Source organism: Protopterus annectens, chromosome 9.part0, assembly GCF_019279795.1.
Source record: "Protopterus annectens isolate FY-2018-M chromosome 9.part0, PAN1.0, whole genome shotgun sequence".
NCBI lineage: Eukaryota > Metazoa > Chordata > Ceratodontiformes > Protopteridae > Protopterus > Protopterus annectens.
In genome coordinates, this window is record NC_056743.1 from 942,506,670 (window position 1) to 942,531,396 (window position 24,727).

Here is a 24,727-nt window from a genome sequence, read left to right on the forward strand (position 1 = left end):
ACTGGTCACAGATTTTTTTACATTGACTGCTGCTGATATGGCACGGAGCACACATCAGCTACTGCTCTGTACAAAGAAAGTGCTTCTCCATGGACAGAAGTCTTCATGTAAACCAGCAGGAGCTACAGGTACTGCAACTTGCCACAAAATCTCTGGAGTGGAACCAAGGCTAGAGACATTCTTGATTTGGTATGTAAACTATTGTCTTGTGCAGTACATGTACAAGGGGGCGTGTTCTCCCTCCCTTCTCTGTCTACTAGTGTGAGAGGATCCTGCACTTGGATTTGCACAGACAACTCTGGTACTATTTGGATAAAACTAAGGCCATTCATAAGTCTGATCAGCTTTTTGTTTCCTTTTATCCCAGGACATTGATTTTGACTGTTTCTAAGCAAGCCATCTCCTCCTGTATATCTAAGGCCATTTCCTTTTGTTCTTTTCATGGCAAGCCTCTGTCTACTTCTGCTGGAGCTCATTCCATTAGGGCTGTTGTCTGTTCTGGTGCCTTCTTCAAGGGGTTGGACACCAGCTCCATCCTTGAAACTGCTACTTGATTTCCTGTGCATAGCTTTACTAAGCATTATAAGTTGGATATGGTTTCTAGGGCCAGAGCAGGTTTTGCTGAAACCATTTTTTTTGGGTTCATATTGAGGGCTCTTCTCAGCCTTCCACATCCCGTTTTGTTTCTTGAGCTTTTTCCCCTCTCCCTTTTGTTTCAGATACTACAACAGTGAAACAGAAGGACATAGTACAGTTGTGTAAAATCTTACCATAACAGTAGATGTCATTCTCTTCACTTTTGCAATATTCACTCCCTCCCAACCCCCTTTTGTTCTGGATGTACATGGATTCCTATATCTATGAAGATTGTTCTCTTCTGGGGCAGTTCAGTGCTGGGTAGTTGCATCCGTGTGTCCCTTTTATGTCCTACATTCTGTGTGGAGAGCATAAATGTAAGATATGACACACACTATGGACTGGCCTAACGTTGGCTGCTCCGGGCAGGAAATCCCTTCTGTTTTGGAAACTGCAACTGTGAAGAGAAGGACGTCTACTGCTATGGTAAGATTTTACACAACTTTAATTTCTTTCCAATAGGAATTTGGAACCAGTTCATATTCTTTCTGGTAACTTCAGAGGTTCATTTTGTTTGCGATTTTGCTGCTGGATTTGCCTCAAGCCAAAGTATACTTCCTCTCACTTTTTTTGACAGACTGTGACACCAGAAGTCCTTCCTTAGATCACTGCTACAGTATTCCAATGTGTTAGGTTGTCTCACAGAGGTAACTTGATGTCTAACTGGCTGGTGTTCCAACTAGTCTTCAGTACATACGTATCCCGGCATGTGACCTCAAGCTGCAGACAAACTGGCACATAAGTAGACCTAGGAGTACAAGCTCCTCAGACTATCATGCTGCCAGTCAGAGTGTAAAATCTTTGCTCCAGTCTGTCTTTTCTCAGTGATGTTGCTACTACCATTGTCTAGGCTTAAATTAGGTGCCCAGTGGAGCACCTTCTTTACTTTTGTGTAAGATTTGTTAATGTCAACTAAGAGAAAGAAGTATGACTGTAGCAGGCAGATCCCTTATAAGGACCTTCACTCCCAGTGTTTATTCTGTCTTGGGGCTGAATGCGGTTACAGAAATTGTAAAGTCTTTCACTCATCTGTTCCAAAAACCCTTCATACTAGGCTTTTCTTCCTTAAATAACTGCGTAGAGACCCAATGCCTGTAGCTTCTTGCTCAGACCATAGTGATGGAACCCTCTGCTTTGGGCATCCTGCTTGCAACTAAGAAGTTCAAAAAAGCTAGGCTTTAATCTTCTTCTGCCCCGTGAAAGGCAGCAAGAATCCAAAGTACGGCTGATATCAGATGCATGCTACCACAAGCATTAGGGCTGATATCACTCCTAAGAAAAAGAAACAAAACAAAAACAAGCATGTTTCTCCTGCACAGTCATCTCAAGAAAAGGAATGGGTTGAATTTTCACAGGCTGTATAGAAGGGCATTTTGACTTTGAAGCCCTCTCCCTTTCTGTTGGCCCCTTCACAACCCTACCCCCATCAGAAAAGAAAACATGAATCTTCATATGAGGAGGAATTTGGCTCAAATGAGGATTCTTTGGTATACTTCTCTCAAGTCCATTCTCCTGGACATCTTGCTTTTGATGATGAAGGGGAGGGGTTGGTATATGGTTGTCTTTATCTCATAAGCATAAGATATTGGGGATTGATTCTTGTCCTTGGTTATTGGCTAGGCTTGTAATATTCTGCAGACTATTTTGCCAGGAGGTTAGCGTAATGGTTAAGGTGCTTGCCTCAAAGGCACAAGGTTCAGGGTTTCATTCTCACCTTTGAAGAGGGGTGGGTTAGGTATAATAGTTAAGATCTTCACCGCGTAGACATAAGGTACAGGGTATGATTCTAACCTCTTATTGGCTAGGTTTAAAATGTCCCTTTAAGATAGTTAGCCTAGTCTGAATGCATGAGGGCACCTTGTCCACTGCCTCCCTCATTGAAAAAATATATCTTGGGGTGACTCCAAAATATTGCAGAATTTTGATTGGGAATCCAAGCAGGTGGCTGACATACAAAAAAGGTACTACAACTTGCTCAAGGTAGGGGCTCCACTGCCTTCTCCTGTTCCTTCCTGGATGCTTTTGTATTCACTTCTAATTCTTCTAACTCCCAGGCTCTAGCTCCCAAGAAGCCTGACTGATAGCTTCTATAAGGTTCCTGAGGACATGAAATCTCTGTTGAAAAACCTTGTAGCAGATCATTCCTTTTTTCCCATCTCCACTAGTAAGCCTACTAAGTTTCTGCCAGCAACTAATGTGTTGCCGTCAAGCAGGGATATTTGGGCCAAGACAAGTATGGTAAGAAGGCCTTTAGGGCTTTAAACTATCAAACTGAAATGACAAAATAGCTTTTGTACATTCTAGGGAGTAAACTTGAAGCTTCTGACACTAAGCAGTAAGTGACTCCTTTGATCGGACAAGCTACACAAGTGACAAGGTATTCTTTTAAATGCAGTTGTGATGTTGCAGAGGCATCTTCCAGGACTACAGCCACTGGTTTTGTTATCCAAAGATTTGCATGGCCTTGCCTTCAGTCTCTCGCAAGGATGTCGAGGCAGAGCTGTTGGATTCCTCTCTTCAATGGAACCTTTTGATGTAATGGGATCCTATCTCGCCTACATTCATGACAGATGGGTTCGGAGACGATCCATCGGCTCCGACTCGGCAACTTATACACTAGCACGAAGTCTCTCATTGGCTGGGCTACTCCCTATCCCAGGATGCACTACACCTGCTTCCCCAGATCTCGTTTGCCGCTTTACAAGCTGGACGTGGTCTCGACTTGGCTGGAGCTAAGTGGTTCTTTTTACCTTTATTGGTCCTTGACCTTGGGGTTTTTGTCATATATTAACCAAACAGCTGTTTTAACAGCTATTCTTTATACTATTTGTGACTTTTGAGTGCTTGAGTGTCTTCTGGTACTTTATTTTTTCAGTCGGGCAAGGCCGTTTAAGTTAGAGGGCCTTTGCCCTACCCTTGTGTACTATTTAATTTTAATTTCCCTTTGTGGTTAATTGTTTTTTGGGCCAAGCCCGTTTAAATTAGAGGGCTTTGGGCCGTTGGACTTGTTTTGCCTGTTTGTTTGTGAGGTAGATTTTTCCTAAGTGCTCGCGCCAGTGTGTCTCGCGCTTTTCAGTTGGCGCTTTTTTGTTATAGTGCTTACTTTTTGTGGTAAAGTCATACTTGTTGTAGGGCCTGTACTATGTCTAAAGAACAAAAGTCAGGTTTTAAAAAATGCACTCGGTGCAGTTATAAAATGTCCATAACAGACAGTCATTCAATCTGTGTTTATTGTTTGGGGCCGAAACATCTGCAAGAGACTTGTAGCGTATGTCATGCTTTTTCTGCTAGAGTTCTTCAAGAACGTAAGAACAAGCTGATATTGAAAGGGCTTATCAAACCTTCTTTTGAGGAAGCCTTAAATCCTCCTGTTGCTTCCAAAGAAAAGATCGCCGGCACCGACAAGTCCGTCGGAGCTGACTTCTAAAGACAAAATTGACCTCTTCTTCCTCGGCTCCACTGACTTCGGGCCGAGGGTCGAATGGTCTGCCTCGATACCTCCTACTGCTCCATTGCCTTCGGAGCCGCAAGTTGAGTATCGAGAGGTGAATCACCTCCATCGGTTCCAATGGCTTCGGAGCCGGTGGAAGTGTGCAGCTCAGACTCTTCCCCTTGGCTCAAGAAGGCTCCTTCGGTGCCGATGGTGGTCCATGATGTGGTGGAGTCGGCGCCGATAGTTTTGGAGCCGTATCGAGCCGGTCCCCTTCTCTCGGAGCCGAGAAGAAAGTCTTCTCGAGTGTCTACCTCCTCTAAATCCTCGAGACTGTCAGATTCGGACCTGGATAGGGTTTTACAGAGGCTATTCCAGTCTCCAGTGTTTACTAAAATGGTCTCGGCTCCAGCACAGTTTGCTTCGGAGCCGATCCCCCCTCCAACACATTTGATTCCTCCTCCAACCTCTTCGGAGTCGTTGGAGCCGGTGGTGGTGGAGCAATGTGGAGCCATACGGTCGGAGCAGAGACCCCTTACAGGCCTCTCGACTCCGACTGTGCTTCCTACCCTGTTCTCCGGTTCAGGGTTTGGTACTGCGACCTCTTCAGCCGGGCCCGAGGGGAATACTTTGGGATTGGGTGCTTCTGTGCCTAGTCTTCCTCTCGGAGCATCGGCGGCTGGAATTCCCAGTGCCATCGTGGCCTCTAGACCAGTGATCTCTTTGGATTCTGGAGGTCCGGCCTTTGAGGCCATGAGGAGCGCGCTGGCCATGCCTTTGCCGGTTCAACAAGTTTCTACCTCACCGTCCCTAGATTTGGAGACTGGTGCCTCTGTTGTGTCACAGCCCCCCGGCAGCGGGGCCCCAGGGCCTGAGGATACCCCCATCGGAGGTTCCCTTCTTCCTGGTGGTCCGTCCGAAACTGCTTCGGACGAACCCCCACGGAAGAAATTGTGTAAGAGGAAACACGTAGACTCCCAAGATGAGTCTATTACATCGGATACTGACCTCGATGACGCAGAAGGGTCCCCCAAATCATCTTCGATGATATCTCCTTCTCAGATATCTTGGAGATTCTGAGACAGAGAGGTGACTGGCAAGCCAAAACCCCTTCAGCTGAGGAGTCAGTCTTCCTCAAGGCCTTTGGGGCCCAGCCTTCCGCCTCCTGGGTGTCTCCACCCTTCGATGAACTCCTTGATTTGGTTTCTCAAGGGTGTGGGAACACCCTGATTCTGTGGAACCTGTGCCTCGAGGCCCAATAAATTTTGTCAGCCCCCAGAAGGAGTTTCTCACAAAGGGTGTGCCTGTAGATGCTTTGGTGGTGGCTTCTGCCACACAGCAGGACGTGGCAGAGGCTTCGACGTCTATTCATCCTCCTAATAAGGACTCTAGGAGTATGGATAGGTACGGGAAGCGTACCCTGTCCTCAGCGGCCTTTACCTTACGGTCGCTGAACTACTTGTGTCATTTTACAAGGCTCCAAAGAGATCTTCTCAAAGAGCTAAATGACTCTCTGGTTGGTAATCTACCTGAGGCGCTGGCCCCGACTGTTGGCGCACAGATGACTACCCTTTTTTCTATCGTTAACTCGTCCATGAAGCTCATTTCGTATGCGGCCGAAGGGGCAAGTAGAGCAGCGGGAACAGGCGTTGCCCTCAGGAGGCAAGCCTGGTTACGCTTATGTTCGTTCACGGAGGCCTTCAAGTCTTCCTTCGCCGACGCTCCCTTTGATGGGTCATCTTTGTTTGGACCCAAGGTGAAGGACACACTAACTCGGTGCGAGCAGGAGGGCAAGACTTTGACTGCCGTTGGGGCCCGTTTTTCTGCTCCTTCCAGGCCTTATCCCAAGGCTGGGAGAGGAGGGAAAATGTGGTTTATAAAATCCCAAAAGTCTTTCTCTACTCCACCCAGTGATTCCCCCTCCAGAGGCGGGGGGGGATTTTGGAAGACGCCGCCCCAGAGGTGGCAGAGGCCCCCGTAACTCTGGAGACCGCGATTCCTTTCGTGGGTCTTCATACAACCAGCGTTCCTGAGTTGTTGCCCGACTGTGCAACTCCGGAGCCAGTCGGGGGTCGCTTTGCGGCGCACCCACAAGCTTGGGAATCCATAACAAGCGATCGGTGGGTGCTTCGCATCATTACCAGAGGATATATCATACCCTTCAACAAACCCCCCCTTTCTTTAAGGGAAATCCCGGACGTACCACCCAGTCAGCGGGATCAGGCAGCATTAGAGGTTTCAAAGCTGCTAGAAAAAAAGAGCCATCCAGCCTGTCCCCATCGACCAGATCGGATCAGGAACTTACTCAGTTATTTTTGGTACCAAAAAAGACAGGGGACTTCAGGCCCATTTTGGACCTCAGTAGGTCATTACCTGGACAGGTCGGTCCAAGGCACATGGCAGATCCAGGAAACACATTTGCATATCAATGTCCTGGAGATGAGAGCGGTACTATTGGTACTCCAAGCTCTCCATCACGCTCTCCCACAGGGCCCGATTACTATCCTATCCGACAACATGTCGGTGGTGTGGTACATAAACAAGCAAGGTGGAACCAGGTCTTACCCACTATGCAGAGAAGCCATGAGACTTTGGCACTGGGCGGTAGCTACCAACCGCTTTCTAATGGCAACGCACATACCGGGGAAGTCCAATGTGATTGCGGACAGATTAAGCAGGACCATTCTTTTACCCCACGAGTGGTCCCTCAAACAGAGTATAGCTGCGAAAATCTTCGACAGATGGGGTCTTCCTTGCTGCGACCTGTTTGCCAGCCCTCACAATGCGAAATGCAGAGAGTTCTTCACACTGTTTCCTTCTCAGGGACAGATTCCCAGGGACGCTCTGACTCACATTTGGCCCCCCGGTCTTCTACGCCTTCCTCCGTTCCCCTCCTACCGAGGGTGATACAGAAGGCTATTTACTTGGAGAGCGAGATGATTTTGATTGCCCGCACTGGCCTCGTCAAGTTTGGTTTCCCTTCCTACAGAGGCATGCGATAGAAGGTCCATGGTTTCTGGATCCGTGCCAGACCTGTTGACTCACCAGTCAGGACGGCGTCATCCATCTCTCAGGTCCTTGAAGTTGGCAGCATGGTTACTCCACTTCCATCCTTAGTCCGAGACAATGCTCTTTCGCCGGACGTGGTCCACATACTGTCTTCTTCTCATAAACCTTCCACCATCAAACTTTATTCCAGTAAATGGAAAAGGTTTGCCTTCTGGGCTCATGAACGGGGTATAGATCCTCTCACTGCACCAGTATCGGAGGTTCTGAATTTTCTGGCCTCCCCTTTCAGTCGGGCTCTTCAGTTTCTACCATTAAGGTTCAATTAGCAGCGATCTCTAATTTTCATGCTTCTTTTGAACCTTCATTGATGTCTCACAAACTTTGTAAGGCTTTCCTTAAAGGGGCTTGGCTCCTTAGGCCTCCTTTATCTCAGCCTGTTCCCCCTTGGGATTTGAATATGGTTCTTGCTGCCCTAACTGCCCGTCCTTTCGAACCAGCTGCTACTTGTGATTTAAAATTTCTGTCTTGGAAAACTGCCTTTTTAGTAGCCATAACATCTGCTAGGCGAGTTTCAGAACTTCAAGCTCTTTGTTCTGAACTTCCCTATTTGATTTTTCACAAGCATAGAGTTTCTTTGAAATTAAACCCTGCATTTATACCAAAGGTGGCCTCCTCTTTCTGTATGCAACAAACTATAGAACTCCCTGTCTTTTTCCCAGAATTCTCCAATAACGCAGAATATACTTTGCATCAATTGGACGTACATAGACAACTACGTTTTTATTTGAATAGAACCGCTCAAACGCGGAAATCAAATCAGTTGTTTGTTTCTTTTGCAGCGAACAAATTGGGTCAACCAGTAACAAAAGCCTCCATATCTAAATGGATTAAAGATTGTATCATTTTTATTTATTCACAGGCTAATAAAGACCTTCCCTTTCCAGTCAAGGCTCATTCTACCAGGGCAATGGCTACTTCCGTAGCCTTTCACTGCAAGTTATCAATAGATGATATTTGTGCTGCGGCAACCTGGACTTCTCCGCACACTTTTATTTCTCATTACAAATTGGATGTGGTTTCTCGAGGCAGAGCTTCCTTTGGTTCCACAGTTCTCAGGAGTGTGTTCCAATGAGCCACCCGGGATGTAGGTGCTAGGGACGCTGTCCCATCTCTCATGATTGTAGAGATAGGATCCCATTACATCTTTTAGTTATGTACTTACCATAACTTCGGATGTATGGGATCCATCTCGCCTACATTCATAAGTACTCACCCTCCTTCCCCCTTCCTTTTGGATTTAGAGGAGCTGTAGTCACTTTTTTCTTGGCGTTCTTTCTTGAAGAACTTTAGTTGGTTATAGTGACTAATAGTGTTTTCTGTGTTTACATGGGTGTATGAAAGCGAACAAACAAGATCTGGGGAAGCAGGTGTAGTGCATCCTGGGATAGGGAGTAGCCCAGCCAATGAGAGACTTCGTGCTAGTGTATAAGTTGCCGAGTCGGAGCCGATGGATCGGCTCTGAACCCATCTGTCATGAATGTAGGCGAGATGGATCCCATACATCCGAAGTTATGGTAAGTACATAACTAAAAGTTTTATACTTCTGCAGAAGAGCTTTTCAAGAATGCAGGAGTAGGGTAAAATAATGTAGGGTATCAAAGAAGTCATTCTTGTAAGCCCACTTCCTTTGTCCATAGGGGAACAATAGCTCTCACAGAAAGGCAGAAAAAAACTACCAAGAGATTCTAAATTTGTAAGGAGCTCCTTTATCAGGCAAATAACCTCCACCTATCTTCTGGCCCCTCCCTCCTTATTCAAAAATTCCCTTGTCAAAAAGATTCATTTTGACCCTTCCAGCCTTGGAATTCATCACTACAAACAAGTAGGTCTTATCGGTCATTCAACATGATTACAAAATGTCTTGTATGGAGCTTTCTACATTGAAAGGAATTCTCCCACCTCCCCCAATCAAATTCATCTCTTTTCACCTCTCCTACAGGATCTCTTCACCCAAGGCACCATAGAACCGATACCCCATCAGGGATGTAGGAAAAGACTTTTATTCAAGACTTTTCTTCTTTCCCAGAAAAGAGGGCACTTGGACACCCATTCTGGATTTATCCCATTTCAGCACTTTCTGGAAGTACCATCTTTCAGCCTGCTAACGTAGCTTTGTTTTATCCTTCCTTAAGCCTTTCTAGTCTGTTGACTTGAAGGCTGCATATCTGTAATAACCCCACCTGTGGAAAATTCCTCTGGTCCTGTGTTTTTTCATCACATTTTAAGTATCCAGCTTTACCCTTGGGTTTAGCAACTGCTTCCAGGGTTTTCACAATGTGTCTTGCTCCAGCCATTGCCTTCTGCAGGACCCAAGGCATAGAAATGTTCTAATACCTGGACAACAACCTTATCCAGGCCTTCTCTGTGGATACCCTATGACTTCATCTGAATTTCAAAATCTCACTCCTAGAAGCATTGAGGTTATCCCTCAAACCCCAGAAGTCTTCTCTGACCCCTTCCAAGACCAGGTCTCCTTGGGTTGTAGATTGACTACCCACTTGATGACAACCATTCTTCCCCAGGAGAGAGTTCACTTCCTCTCCAACTACTTCCCCATTCAGTCTGGGTTACATGGCAGCAACCATAACCATAGTGCCATTTGCCAAACTACACAAGAACTATTCAGTGGTACCTGAAATCTCCTTGTCTTCTGCATCGTGACCCATTGGACTTCCAAATTCCCCTCTTTCTCTTTCTGAAGAAAGAATTACAGTGGAGAATTTCCCAAATTCAACTCCATCTGGGCCAACCATTCCATGCATCCACTTCCAGCCGGGACCTTGGGGAGCATGGATGGACTCTGCAAGGGTTTAGGGCCTGTAATCTTCAAAACGGGTAGGGGAACACATCACTGTCAAAGAAATGAAGGCCCTTATTTAAACCCCTCAGGTGTTTTCCCACCTGTGGAACCCAGAGCCACTTATATATTTCGCAGACAGCACTACAGTCATGTGGTACATGAGCGGGGGGGGGGGGGGGTGCAAGTACTGCCAGTTACGCAGACTAGCTGTTCTGCCATGGGACCAAGCTATAAAACCAGATCTGTCCCTGTAGATTGTTAAAATTTGATCTGAAGACCGTGTTCTTGTAGATTCTGTAAGCAGGTCCATGGAAGACCCTCATGGATGTATGGTAAACAGAAGAGTTGTCTGGACATAGTCCGCAGATACGGTATCCTTCAAATAGATCTGTTTGCTTCCATTCAGAACAAGCAGCTCAATCTCTTTTGCTCCTAGATTCCTTGTCCCTAGGCTTGGAGGCCAGGCACAATGTCTTTCTGCTGGGGTGGGGGGGGAGGGTACCTCTTCTTTTCCCCCTTCTAATCCCAAACGTTCTTCTGAAGATCCTATGGGACAAACCAAAAATCTTGCTGGTGACTCCATTTTGGCCCAGGCAACAACATTTATCATCATCTAGCCAGGGACCATCAGTACAAGGTACTCCACAAAATAGACTTGCACAGAAAAAGGGCTCTCTGCTTCATCCCATCTTGAAGGTGCTCACCCTCCTACTTTAGATGAGTGCTAATTCCTTTCAGACATCAGATTTCTGAGGACATGCTTCAGGTGCTCCAGAAGGTGAGAAAAGGTACCACTAGCAAATGTTGCATTTTTTAACAGAAATAGTGTGCCAAGAAGAATGAGGAAACCCCATTCCATGTGAGGGTTCCTACAGTTTTGTCTTATTTGCATAAGCTTCTCAAGACTGGACTAGCTTATTCCTCCATCATAGCACACTTGTCTGCTGTCTCTGCCTGCATGCCATTAACCCCCCCCCCCCTATTTTTCTACAGATTTCAGGTTAAACAATTTCTAAAAGGCATCTTCCAATTGAATCTGTGTAGGAGGGCTACCCCCTCCCCCGGGCTTTGTTTTGGAAATTCTTACCTAGCCACCTCTTGTACAAGTGTCCTCCACCTCCCTAAACTTGTTCTACCTGAAATATTGTTTTACTGGTTGCCCCTTACTACTACAGGATAGTTTGACTTTGAAGTCCTTATGGCCAATCCCTTCCTTCCTTAACGATAGGGTTTCATTAGGGGCTAAGCCTTCTGTCATGCCTAAGGTGCTAAATGAATTGTCATTCAGCCAGGTTATAGATTTGCCAACCTTCTTTCTGAATCCACAGAACAGGGGTAAGACTTTTCAGCTCACTAGATGCACACAGACAACTTAGATTCTATCTTGATAAGAAAAGACATTAGGAAAATGGACCAGCTTTTTGTTTCCTTCTAGGAAGGCAAGTTGGACAACCCTGTTTCTAAATCTCCAGTTGGATCTCAAAATCCATTTCCTTTTATTATTCCTTCCACAGCAAGTCCCTATCCTCACCTGTGAAGGCCCATTCCACCAGAGCAGCATCCTCTTGTGGTGCCTTTTTCAAAGGCATTGACACCAGAACTATTCTGGAAGCAGCAACCCTGGTCATCTGTGCACACCTTCACAAAACACTACAGAGTAGATGCTTGCCTTTTTAAAGATTAAGGATTTCCTTTGTCGGATCTGTCTTCCAGGGATTGGTAGTCAGCATGCCTCTCTCCGGGCCATCCACCCTATAAACCTTTAAGCTTTGAGAATCGACAATCAGTACTGGAGCACAGCAAGAATGAACTAAGGAAGGACATAATGCAGTTGTGTGTGAACTCAACGTAACAATAGATGGCCTACTTAATCACCTTTGCAGTTCTGTTTGTTGTGACCTCTGTGCACCTTCTGGATGGAGTTGGGGACTAGTACCCGTCCCCTCTTGTTAATTGATCATGTTTTTATTGCTATATTTACTGAGGATTCTTCAGGCTTTCCTGTCTATTGATAGTCTAAGGATCTTGCACACTATATCTGCTTATGTACCTTGTGCACCTGAGGGCAGAAGTCATTCACAGGATGTCTGAATATTTAGCAGGCTTTGGTGGGCTGGCTGGACCTCAGGTTGTCTTGGCCAGTTAACCAATCAGTATTGGAATAATGTAACCGTGATCAGTAGGACACCTACTGTTTAAGTTCTTACACAACTGTTACTTTCCTGTTGTCTTACCATAGCAACATCAGAAGCTTCTTGTGGGTTCATAGGTAGGTACTAGGCTATCGGCCCAAGGGCCTAAGTAAGCCTAGCCAACAAGGTTCCCTAGCTTACGCCGCCCAAAAAAGTTAATTTCCTGTGCCCCTGTCGAGCAGAGCCACAGAAGTGATCCCCGGGGTGTATTTCCTATTTCCCATCCACTCATCAAGATGTTTCTTGAGTGCTAATGAGTAACTTTGCTTGACATAGATGGGTAGCTTGTTCCAGAGTATGGAAAGTCTCTGGGACAGGAATCGATCCCTCCAGCATGTCCTGTTTATTGTGGTGACGAGGTTTAGGTCCCTAGAGCATGTAGCTTGGAGGGATTGGGATTTCTTTAGGTGTAGCATGTACACCAGCTCTGGGATTGACATAGCTTTATATGTTAGGCCGAGATCACCTCTGAGTAGACGATAAGCTACTGAGTAAAGCTGGAGTTTTTTGAGATGATCAGTGTAGGGCATCCGTTTAAGGCCAGTAATCCTCTTTGTGAGGTACTTCTGTGGCCTTTCCAGCTGCTGCAGATGTCTTGTGAGGTACATTCCAAAAGGGGTGTTGTACTCTATAATGGTTCTAATGAGTGTTGAGTAGATGGGAATAATTACCTCTTTTTTTTTTCCTGGATGAGAACCCTTTTGTGATAAGGCGTGCCACATAAAAGGATTTCCTGACTACTATGGCGATGTGATTATCAAAGGAAAGACTACTGTCCACCTGGGTCCCAAGGTCTCTTATCACACATTCGGTGTTAAGTAGACTGCCGCCTATGTGGTAGTTCATGGGTACAGAGCTTTTACCAAAGGGGATGACAATGCACTTTTTGGCATTGAGGTTGAGGCCATGGCTCTGACAACAGACATCTGTCTCAGTGAGACCCTTCTGTAGGATGTCCACATCATTTGGGGACTCGCCTATGGCTCCTAGTTTGAAGTCATCTGCACACTTCATTAGCCAAAGGCCTTCTGTGTTAGCCTGTACTTCAGAGAAGTAGATACCAAACAGGAGCGGTCCCAGGACTGAACCCTGTGGTACTCCACTTGTCACTGGTTTGAAGTCAGATTTGGAGTCTGCAACTTTTACAGTGTGGGTTCTGTCATTGAGCCAGTTGGCAACCCATTTTGTGACGTAGGGATTTATACCTAGTTTAGTGAGTTTAGCTATAATTCCAGAATGGGGGATGGTGTCAAAAGCCTTTTTTGAGGTCAAGATAGGCTGTGTGAATCACGTTACCCTCGTCTACTGCTTTGGTGACTGCCTCAAAGAAGTCTATCAGGTTCAGGAGGCATGATCTGCCTTTCCCAAATCCGAACTGGGTGGGGTCTAGAGTTTGGGGGTTACCAATGTCTTTGTTTAGGAGTTCCATGATGATACGTTCCATGGCCTCACAGACTAGGTTCATCAGGCTAATAGGGTGATAGTTCCCAGGATCAGTGGTGGCTCCCCCTTTGTGGAGTGGGATAACTGTTGCTGTGCGCCATTCATTGGGCACAAAGCCTGACGTGAGGCTATGATTGAACATGGTGCTTAGGTGGGGAGCCAGTTTGTTCTGAAGTTCGTGTAAAACGGAGCCTGGGATGTTGTCCGGTCCCATGGATGCTGTGTGTGCTGTTTACGTTTTGTGTACAATTCATTCACCTCTGACCCTAGACTGTCCGACTGTAAAGTCTTCTTATTAAAAACTGCATCAAACTTCAACAAATCTGATGCTTGCAAACCAGAATCTGCAAATGATCAAGTCATAGTTGCACCTTCTGTTTTCAACCCAGGAGTGCATACTTGCAACCCACCAAAGAGAGTGAGGAATTTTGCCTATGTACTGGCCAAATTTCTTTCGTCTGTATAAATATTATTTCAGATTTTTACTGAAAGTAGGTCAAAGGCCAGCTCATTGAATCTGTATCTAAACAGACTTTCCCATTTATGTTGCAAATACCTGTAGTAATGGTCTTGTGTTTTGATCACCATCTGTTTGAGATGAGTATATTGACACAGCTGTGCTGTAACCAGCCATATTATTTAAGTGCAGTCTACAAAGCTTTGGTCACATTTTCTTGGGGGAGGGGTTCAGAAGTCATCAGGTTACATAATACAGGCAAGCATACAAGATTGCTTCTGAAGGAGACTAATTTTAAGATTTTTTGGCCTAGTTGCATTTCTTGGTCCCCTTAGAGGTTTGTAGGTTAAGGTGATTTGTGAAAACCATGTAGCTATTAAGAATAATGTAGGGACTTGTGGAAATGCTTTTTATATTATTGGCACTGACAGAGAATGGCTTGATGTAATTTGCTGTTAAACTTTTCCTACAGTAAATATATAACCATTCCTTGATGCTGGATAATTTCCAGTCACACTGAACTTTTACTAGTTGAGTGAATAGTGTCTGCTGAGAGTTGGATAATTTCTTTATTAATATTCTTTTGTTTTCCAGGTTCAGCTGAATGCTGGCCAGTTGCAGTATATACGGTTAACTCAGCCTGTCACAGGAGCTCAGGTGGTCCAAGGTCAGATCCAGACCCTTACAGCTAATGCCCAGCAGGTAACTGTTTCCATTTGCAGGCAGCATAAATAGTTTGTGATATCTAATCTTAATGAATAAGAAGCATTTGATTCTGAACGCTAATATTTTAGTACTGTTGAATTGTAAGAGCCTTTCTTTGGCAAAATTGATACTATATTCCTTAAGGCTTTCCCGTCTGGTTTGTGCATCTACGCTTTTGTTTTCCTGTATGAAAACAGTCCTACAGCTAAGGTGGAGTCAAGTTTCATAGCTGTATGGAATACCTTTTGAAAGAACTACGAGTGTATGCAGGTTTAAAAAGGTAGACAATTTCTTATTTTTGAGTGACTGACTTGTAAGGAGGGATAGCTTTACAGCATGCTGGTACTAAGTTGCAGCTTTAATTCAGTGCCAACATCCATACTTTTGCAAGTCCACACAAGTTGGTTACATGAGTCGGTAGTTTTGAGTCCAGAGTACCCATATGTTGTTTGATTTTGTACATTATCTTTTGGTTTGCCTAGTATGTTTTTTGTCTGTTCAAGTATGGGTTTAAGTTTTTTGGTAGTGGTCTCTGAAAATTTTCACATTGTTTCACACGGATTTTATATTTGCAACGAGCACCGTCTTCTACTTTGGTTTAGTGTATCATGTATCTGAAGGTATGTGCTGAAAGAACTGTAAAACAGATAGAGCAAGCCAGATCTGTGGTGATAGAGGCCCTGTCTACACCCCAGATGACCAGTGTTTGATGTAAATAAAATTTGGCAGTCTAGTGTGTGTGGGGAGGAGGAGGGTGCAGCAACCGAACTTCATGTTTGCATTACTCAGCATCTTTCAAGTATGTCGTATCATTTCACTATCCCAGAACACATAGGCAAGAGCTGTGTTGAGTAGTTTTTGTGTGAGGTGTGCATTCCATCTACACCAAGCAGTAAATAAACTGCCTGGATGATGGCCCCTTCACTGACTCGTTAAATTCTCCATGAGCTAATATCAAAGTCCTACCATGACCAGCTCCTGCTTGGTTCATCATTTGGCAAGAAAACTAGTGCCAAATTCAGGGATACCTGTGTGTCCATAAATATACACACAACTTATCATGCGAGCTGCATAAGTGCTTGGTTTTCTAAGCTTACCAGTTATTTTCGTCACTTGCACAGTCCAGATCATAGTCCTTACTGTTATTGGATAAAGCATTCACATGTTTGAACATCAGCACACTGTCAGTGTAGTTGTCAGATTGTAAGCAGAGATCAGTAGCAGCATTAACTTTTTTTGTTTCAGGTTCATAGGTTGGTACTAGGCTATCGGCCCTAGGGCCTATGCAAGTCTAGCCATAACAATTCCCTAGCTATTTCTTCCTACAGTATTTACTTCCCTGGACCCCTGTCTAACAGGGCGACTGACGTGATCCCCGGGGTGAATTTCCTATCTCCCATCCAGTCGTCAAGGCTCCTTTTGAAGAGGGCCAAAGAGGTGCTCTGCTTGACATGTATGGGCAGTCTATTCCAGAGTCTGGAGAATCTCTGGGTCAGGAACCTATCCCTCCAGCATGTTTTGTTCACTGTGATGACAAGGTTTAGATCTCTGGAGTGGCGTCTGAGGGATTGGGATTTCTTTGTGTAGCATGTCCAACAGCTCCGGGTTTGACATGGCCTTGTATGTTAAGCAGAGATCACCTCTGCGACAGAGTATAGGTGGAGTTTTTTAGACTGTCAGCATAGGGCATCTGCTTTAGGCCTGTGATTCTTTTAGTGAGGTATTTTTGCGGCCTTTCCAGTTGCAGATGTCTTGAGCGATGCATACCAAAGGGGCATTATACTCTATAATGGATCTAATGAGGGACGAGTACAGTGAGACAATGACCTCCTTTTTCTGGATGAAAAGCCCTTAGTGATGACATGTGCCACATAGAAGGATTTCCTGACTGTTGTGGCAATGTGGTTATCAAAGGTGAGACCACTGTCCACCTGTGTCCTTAAGTCTCTTATCACACTTTGTGTTTACTGTACTGTCACCTATGTGGTAATTCACGGGTACATGTTTTTTCCCAAAGGGGATTACTATACATTTCTTGGCATTGAGCTTGAGTCCATGGCTCTGGCACCAAGCATCTGTTTCTTTAAGGCCCTTTTGTAGAATATCCACATCATTTGGGAACTTAATAATGGCTCCCAGTTTGCAGTCATCTGCAAACTTTGTTAGCCAGAGTCCCTTAGTGTTGGCCTGTACTTCAGAGAAGTAGATGCCAAACAAGAGCGGTCCCAGGACTGAACCCCGAGGTACTCCACTTGTCTGGAGCTGGATTTAGAGTCGGCTACTTTTACAATTTGGGTTCGGTCAGTAAGCCAATTGGCAACCCATCGAGTGACGTAGGAATTAATGCCTAGCTTAGTAAGGAGATTCACATTGTTTAAAAGTGTCAAAATATGAGCAGTTTAATTCTGCTACTTGAATTTGCTATATGAAAAAGCTTAGCAGTTGTCACGAGCATCACTGCAAAGGCAAGCACTCTAAAGAGCAGATTGAAGCCTGGCTGTCCAGAAGATAAAGTTTTTAAGTAACCAACCGTCCAGTTCCTGTCATGCTCTTTTTTTTTCTCATCCATTTTTAGTAAAGGTGGAGAATAAGGAGACTGGATGAGGTGCAGTTTGCACCCTCCTGAAAGATGTATCCTGTTGTTCTTGCTTCTGTCTTTCCTAGGTAATTTTGTTGGAACCAGATGTTGAGTGTTTAGCTGCAGATTTTTTTTCCAATCCCCATCTATCACCTGATCTAGCTCTAAGGTCACCATCCAGGCATCAGTGAGGGCTCTTTACACTCTTGTTAGCATCCCAGGTATGAGAGCCTTATTTGTATAAGAACCCATCCCCCGATTCTAGTGGTGACATGAGTACTCGCATCACTGCAAGAGCCACTTTATGCCTTATTAGTCTGTGCAGGTATGCTCCACCACATGCTGTGACATCACCAGCACAGTTTAGAGACTGATTAGTTTGATCTGAAAGGTGGCTCTTTGCGTCAACTGGGCACAGTTGCCAGTACATGTGAGTAAGGGTGCCCTGAGGTGTCCTTCCTGATCTATTTCTCAATGAGTGGAATTTTCAGGTCATCTTGCTTCAGAATTTCACATATCTGAGACTAGGTATCAGGCAACTGATACCTGGTGAGAACTTTAGTTGCAGGTAAGGGATGTGAAGCCTCCATTATATGCTGTCTTTGGCTGGCACTCTGTGTCAGTTTCCTGTATGTGAGCACCCAGTTTGCATCAGTCATGTATTTCCATTGCGTGATACCACTGTCAAGTTTAGGCATACCCAGCCCTTTTAGGTCATTGCCTGAGCAGGACATTACCACAGCAATACTCCTAATGTTGATGCCTTTATGATCTGTTCAGTCCTGCGTAGGTTTCAGAGGCCATAGCACTTTGTCAGTTTTGCAAAGGAAAGATACAGCAGGAGGACCTACCGTCTGCTTTTCTTGTGCTTTATGCATTTATTCAGTCTCTCTTCTAGTTGCAGGTATACCTACACCTAGTGAGAAGTGTGCTGGATAAAACTCGAGGATCACCTAAAGTTTTGGTTAAAGAATTAAAGTTTTATGATATCCTGTCCAGAGTCTCAACTGTGGGATACCATGTACTCTGTTGTAATGTCTGCTGGGATGAAGCCCTGTGCTAGGGCTGCAGAATTAGGTGTGTGCCTGCACAGTATAGCTTGGGCAAAACTGTCCTTTGTTAAAAAAAAGCTCAAGGACAGGATCCTGGAATGCACATTTTTGTGGGTGGGGGTATGCTTTTTAGCTAGCCAGCCCAGAATGTAGTTGATGAGCTCCTTAAGAGAAATAGACCTTCACCTCTCTGTGGGGCTTCTATTATCCCTCTTCTGCCATTTCCTCCCCTTTCCCTGCAAAAACCTAGCCAACCTCAAGAGAGCTAATGTTTCTTCAGTGTCAGAGGGAGTCTTGAATTTCACAGGCTTGCTTCCTCCTATGCTAGTCAAAGTAGCCCAGGTTGTTAATAGGCTTTGCAGTACTGATTATGGGGAATGTTGGCAGAGATTGTCCTGGTTAGAGGCATCCCAAGAGACTACTGCATTGTAGATGCATCCATGGAAAGTACAGTTGTGTAGAATCTTACCATAATGATAGATGTCCTTGCCTCCACTGCTGCAATATTCTTAACTATATGGGATTCGCTGCCGCGGAAGCCCGATAATCCGGCCAGTCTTCCAAAGACTTCTGAATTTAAAAGATATGCCGAATGTCACCATATGCACCCTGCATAACAGAGCATAAAGGTGACATTCAGGCTTACCAAAAACAGAACTGATTACCCCTGGAGGAATACCAGTTCAAGGAACCTAAGAGGTAAGGTGTACATCCAGGAAAGTAAAGAACTAAGGGGATGGAGGGAGCTAACAAATACTGCAGCAGTGAAGGCAAGGACATATACTGTTATGCTAAGATTTTGTACAACTGTACTATGTCCTTACATTCACTGTTGCAGTATTCTTAACTATATGGGAGAGTGACAAAGCTTAAGAGGAAACTAGGGAGGAGAAAGGGGAAGAAGAATCCCCTAAAAAACATGAAGAACTGAACTAGCAAACCAGCCCTAGCTCTAGAGATACCATCCAACTTGTAGTGCTCGGTAAAGGTATGCACAGAAGTCCAGGTAGCTGCTTCAAGAACAGAATTGGTATCTAAGCCTTTGAAAAAAAGCACCAGAAGAAGCCACAGCTTTAATGGAATGAACCTTAATCAAAAAGAAAGGCTCTTGTCATAAAAAGTGTAACAAAAGGCAATAGCCTTGGAAATCCAAGAAGAAATAGTCTGCTTGGGTACAGCATTCCCCAAAGATCTAGGATGAAAAGAAACAACTGATCAGATTTTCTGATAACCTTGGCCATATCCAAATAAACTCTGAGTTGACTATACATGTCCAAAGTATGCAGCACCCTCTCACTGTCAGTTTGCAGAGAGAGAGAAAAATTTGGCAGATTAATAGACTAGATAAGAGATGGCTCATTAACCACCTCTGGCACAAAACAAGGGTTAGTGCGCAAGGACACTATCCTCATGAAAAATCAGAAAAGGAGGACAAGCCATAAGACCCTGCAACTCAGACACCCATGTGGCAGAAGTAAGAGCTAACAAAAGAACAGTCTCCCAGGAACCATGTTGCAAGGAGCAGGCACAAATGGAGCCTGAGTCAACTTCTCCAAAACAAAATTAAGATCCCAGGTAAGAAGGAACAGGCTTCCTAGGGAGGTCTAATATTAAGGATGCCTTTAAAAAATTGTTTCCCCTCAAATTTAGCAGCTAAAGAAGGAGAAAAAGGCAGACAAGCAGAGATAGCTGATAGGTGGGCCATAGTAGAAGAATAGGCCAAACCAGCATTGAGCTACTCAAACAAATAAGAGAGAACTAAAAGAACATTCTCAGTAAGTGTGTCCAGGTTATGAGAAAGACACCAAAAAGAAAACCTCTTTCATTTGTATAAGTAGGATTTCCTAGTTGTAGGTTTCCTGGTCACTTGCAGGACTTTGCAGCACATCCTCAGAAAAAGAGGTGTCTATGAGGAATTGCAATCCCATCACCCACAGTGTCAGTTGAAGTTTGGACAGGTGGGATGGATAAGAGACCTGTTGTCTTCTGTGATTAGATCCACCCTGCGAGGTTATTTGTGCTGATTGCCTCTGGCTAGATGCAGAAGAAGAGGGAACCAGTGCTGTCGTAGCTACAAGGGAGTCACCAACAAGATTTTGGAAGTATCCTGCTGAATTTTGAACAGGACTTTCGGAACGAGAGAAAGAGGTAGGGAATGCAAAAAGAAACTCCCCTTCCAAGAGAAAGAGAGGGTGTCAACCTTCAATACCAGAGGAACTAGGACTCTGGCACAAAACAGAGGAAGTTGTCTGCTCAGAAGGGAGGCAAAAAGATCCATTTGAGCAGTATCTCACCGGTGGTAATGTCCAGAAACACATGGACTAAGTTAAGGACTTGCTCAGAGTGTCTGCCACAGTGTTCTGACCGGAAGGGATATAAACTACCTGAAGGGTCACTTGACAGCAAGATCCCATACCAGAAATGACAACTGGCCTGTTTGTTGATATACCACATCACTGTGGTATTGTCTGTGAATAGCTTGAAGAGGCCTTAGAGAAGAGAGAGATTGCAAGGCCTGAAGAGCCAGCAGAAGAGCTCTCATCTCTGTGACACTGATGTGTTCCTTCTGCTGACAAGGAGAGCACACTCCTGTACCTTTAGGGAGCCAAAAGCTACCCCATCACATGTCTGAGGCATCTGTGAACAATTCCTGAGAGGGAAGAGGGGGATGAAAAGGGATCCCTGGATATAGCGACAGCTGCTGAATCCACCAGAAAAGTTCTTGTATGTGGCAAGGAAGAACTACAAATTCTAGCGGATGAGCACATTGAAGCCACACTGACCTCAAACCACTGAAACTTCCTCATATGAAGTTTGGCCAGAGGGGAGAATCAGAATGGTGGATGCCATGAAACCCAGAACTCTCAAACTCATCGGTTGTAATGGAAGCCAGAGGAAGAAGAGTATGAAAGAAAGAAACGATAGTTAATGCCTTTGGAGGGGGCAGTGATGCAAGCATTGTCACCATCTGAATCCTACAACCCAGAAAAACGTGATCCTGAGGAGGAGTCTGAGAGAAGACAGTGAAATTTATAGTGAACCCTAGGCTGTGAAGGAGGGATATGGCAAAAAAAAAGACTTTGCAAAAGGGTCTCTGGAGAGGACACCTGAGTCAACAGGCCATCCAAGTCGGGAAATATTTGGATTCCTTGAAATCTGCATAACACAATCACAGGAGCAAGACATTTGGTGAACACCCTTGGGGCAGTAGAAAGGCCAGAAGGTAAAGCAGAGAACTGAAAATGCCAGAAAGCAACAGAGAAATGCAAAAACATCGTGAAAAGAGGACATATCGGAATGTGGAGATAAGCATCCTTGAGATCCTGAGACACCATAAAGGCCTGAGAGAGACCAAGAGAGGAAACTAACTCTGAAGGGACAACATCTGAAAGGAAGGTACCTTGAGAAGTGTTAGGATGAGAGAGGTCTAGAATAGGTCTCCAAGTGCCCCCTTTTTCTGGACACTAGAAACGGTCGGGAGTAGAACCCTTCCCTGTTTGGGACACTAGTCTTCTTTTCTTTCGGGTGTTCCCATTAGGGGTCGCCACAGCGGATCATCTGTTTCCATTTCTTCCTGTACTCTGCATATTGCTGTGTCACACCAACCACCTGCATGTCCTCTCTCAACACATCCATAAACCTTATCTTAGGCCTTCCTCTTTTCCTCTTACCTGGCAGCTCCATCCTTAGCATCCTTTTCCCAATATACCCAGCATCCCTCCTCAGCACATGACCAAATCAACGCAATCTCACCTCTCTGAATTTGTCTCCAAACCATCCAACCTACGTTGACCCTGTAATATACTGATTCCTAATCCTGTCCATCCTTGTCACACCCAGTGCAAATCTTAACATCTTTCTGCCACTTCCAGCTCTGACTCCTGCCTTTTTTTTCACTGCCACTGTCTCCAACCCTATACAACATAGCTGGTCTCACTACCCTCTTGTAGACCTTCCATTTCACTCTTACTGGTACCAGTCTGGCACTCTTCTCCACCCATTCCACTCTGGCTTTACTCTCTTCACCTCTCTTCCACACTCACCATTACTCTGAACTGTTGATCCCAAGTACTTAAACTCATCCACCTTTGCCAACTCTACTCCCTGTATCCTCACCATTCCTCTATCCTCCCTCTTATTCACACATACATATTCTTAGTCCTACTGACCTTCATTCCTCTCCTCTCTAGGGCATATCTCCACCTCTCCAGGGTCTCCTCAACCTGGTCCCTACTCTCACTATAAACCACAATGTCATAGTCCATGGGGCCGTCCTGTCTGATCTCATCTGTCAACCTGTCCGTCACCATTGCAAATAAGAAAGGGCTCAGAGCTGATCCTTGATGTAATCCCACCTCCCACCTTAAATGCATCTGTCACTCCCACTGCAGACTTCACCACTGTCACACTTCCCTCGTACATACCCTGTACCACTCTTACATACTTCTCTGCCATTCCTGACTTCCTCATGCCAATGTCACAGCTCCTCTCTAGGCACCCTATCATATACTTTCTCCAAGTCCACAAAGACACAATACAGCTCCTTCTGACCTTCTCTATATTTCTCCATCAGCACTCAGAGCAAATATCGCATCTGCAGTGCTCTTTTCCAGCATGAAACCATATTGCTGATCACTAATCCATCACCTCCCTTCTTAACCTAGCTTCTACTACTCTTTCCTTCATCCTCAAGCTGTGACTGATCAGTTTTATCCCTCTGTAGTTACTACAGCTCTGCACATCACCCTTTTTCTTAAAAATAGATACCAAAACACTTTTTTCTCCACTACTCAGGCATCCACTGACTTTACAAGATTTCATTAAACAATCTGGCTAAAAACTCCAATGCCATTTCTTGTAAGCACCTCCATGCTTTCACTGGTATGTCACCTGGACCAATAGCCTTTCCATTCATCATCCTCTTCATAGCTGTCAATAATTCCTCCTTGCTAATCTGTTTCACTATCCCCACATCATCCAACTTTCTCTCGCTTTCATTCTTTTCATTCATCACCCCCTCAAAGTACTGTTTCCGTCTGCTCAACACATTCTCCTCGCTTGTGAGTACGTTTCCCACACTATCCTTTATCACCCTTACCTGCTGCACATCTTTCCCAGCTCGGTCCCTCTGTCTAGCCAATTAGTGCAGGTCCTTTTCTCCCTCTTTAGTGTCCAACCTTTCATACAACTCTCCATATGCCTTATCCTTAGCCTTTCCCACCTCTCTCTCTGCCATGCTCCTCATCTCCTTATACTACTGTCAATTTTCTTCATTTTTCTAACAATGCCACTTCTTCGCCAGCCTCTTCCTCTGTATACTCTCCTGTACTTCCTCATTCCACCAGCAGGTCTCCTTGTCCTCCTTCCTCTGTCCAGATGTCATACGAAGCACCTTTCTAGCTGTCTCCCTTACCATCTCTGCTGTAGTTACCCAGCTATTCGGTAACTCTTCACTGCCCCCCAGTGCCTGTTTCAACTCTTCCCTGAACTCCACCTCACAATCACCCTTTTTCAACTTCCACCATTTGATCCTTGGCACTGCTCTCACACTTGTCCTCCTCTTCTTGATCACCAACGTCATCCTACAGACCACCATTCTATGCTGTCTAACTACACTTTCCCCTGTCATCACTTCAGTTTCCAATCTCCTTCAGACTGGCCCTCCTGCATAGGATATAATCCACCTGTGTGCCTTTTCCTCCACTCTTGTACGTCATCCTATGCTCCTCCCTCTTCTGAAAATATGTATGCACCACAGCCATGTTCATACTTTTTGCAAAATCCACTACCATCTGACCTTCTGCATTCCACAACTTAACACCATACCTGCCCATCACTTCCTCATCCCCTCTGTGCCTAAGAACAACGCCCACCACCACTTCATCTAACTCGCTCCAAAATTTTTCTTTCTCATCCCTCACATACCCAACTTGCGGAGCGTATGCACTAACACATTCATCTTTTCACCATCAATTTCCAGCTTCATAAACATCACTCTGTCCGACACTCTTTTCACCTCCAAAACACTCTTGGCATACTGTTCCTTCAGGATAACCCCTACCCAATTTCTCCTCCCATTCACACCATGAAAGAACAATTTGAAGCCACCTCCTATACACCTGGCCTTACTCCCCTTCCATCTGGTCTTTTGCACATACAATATATCAACCTTCCTTTTCTCCATCATATCTCTCCCTGTACCAGTCATACTGCCAACGTTCAAAGTTCCTAACATCACTACTACACTCCTAACCTTCCTCCTCTCTTTCTGCTTTCAGGCATGCCTTCCCCCTCTACTACTTCTTCTTCAGCCAGCAGTAGCCCAATTTCCGCCAGCACCCTGTTGACTAACAGTACTGGTGGCG

The 24,727-nt window shown here is 45.0% G+C and overlaps 1 protein-coding gene across 1 annotated transcript in view; it reads left to right on the plus strand.

Moving 5' to 3' along the window:
* Positions 1-24,727, plus strand: part of NFYC (nuclear transcription factor Y subunit gamma) — a 542,726-nt gene that overhangs the window by 409,949 nt on the left and 108,050 nt on the right. The window contains exon 6 of the mRNA XM_044083683.1: positions 14,622-14,729. Within this exon, the coding sequence (XP_043939618.1) occupies positions 14,622-14,729 (108 nt within the window). The remainder of the gene's footprint in view (positions 1-14,621; positions 14,730-24,727) is intronic.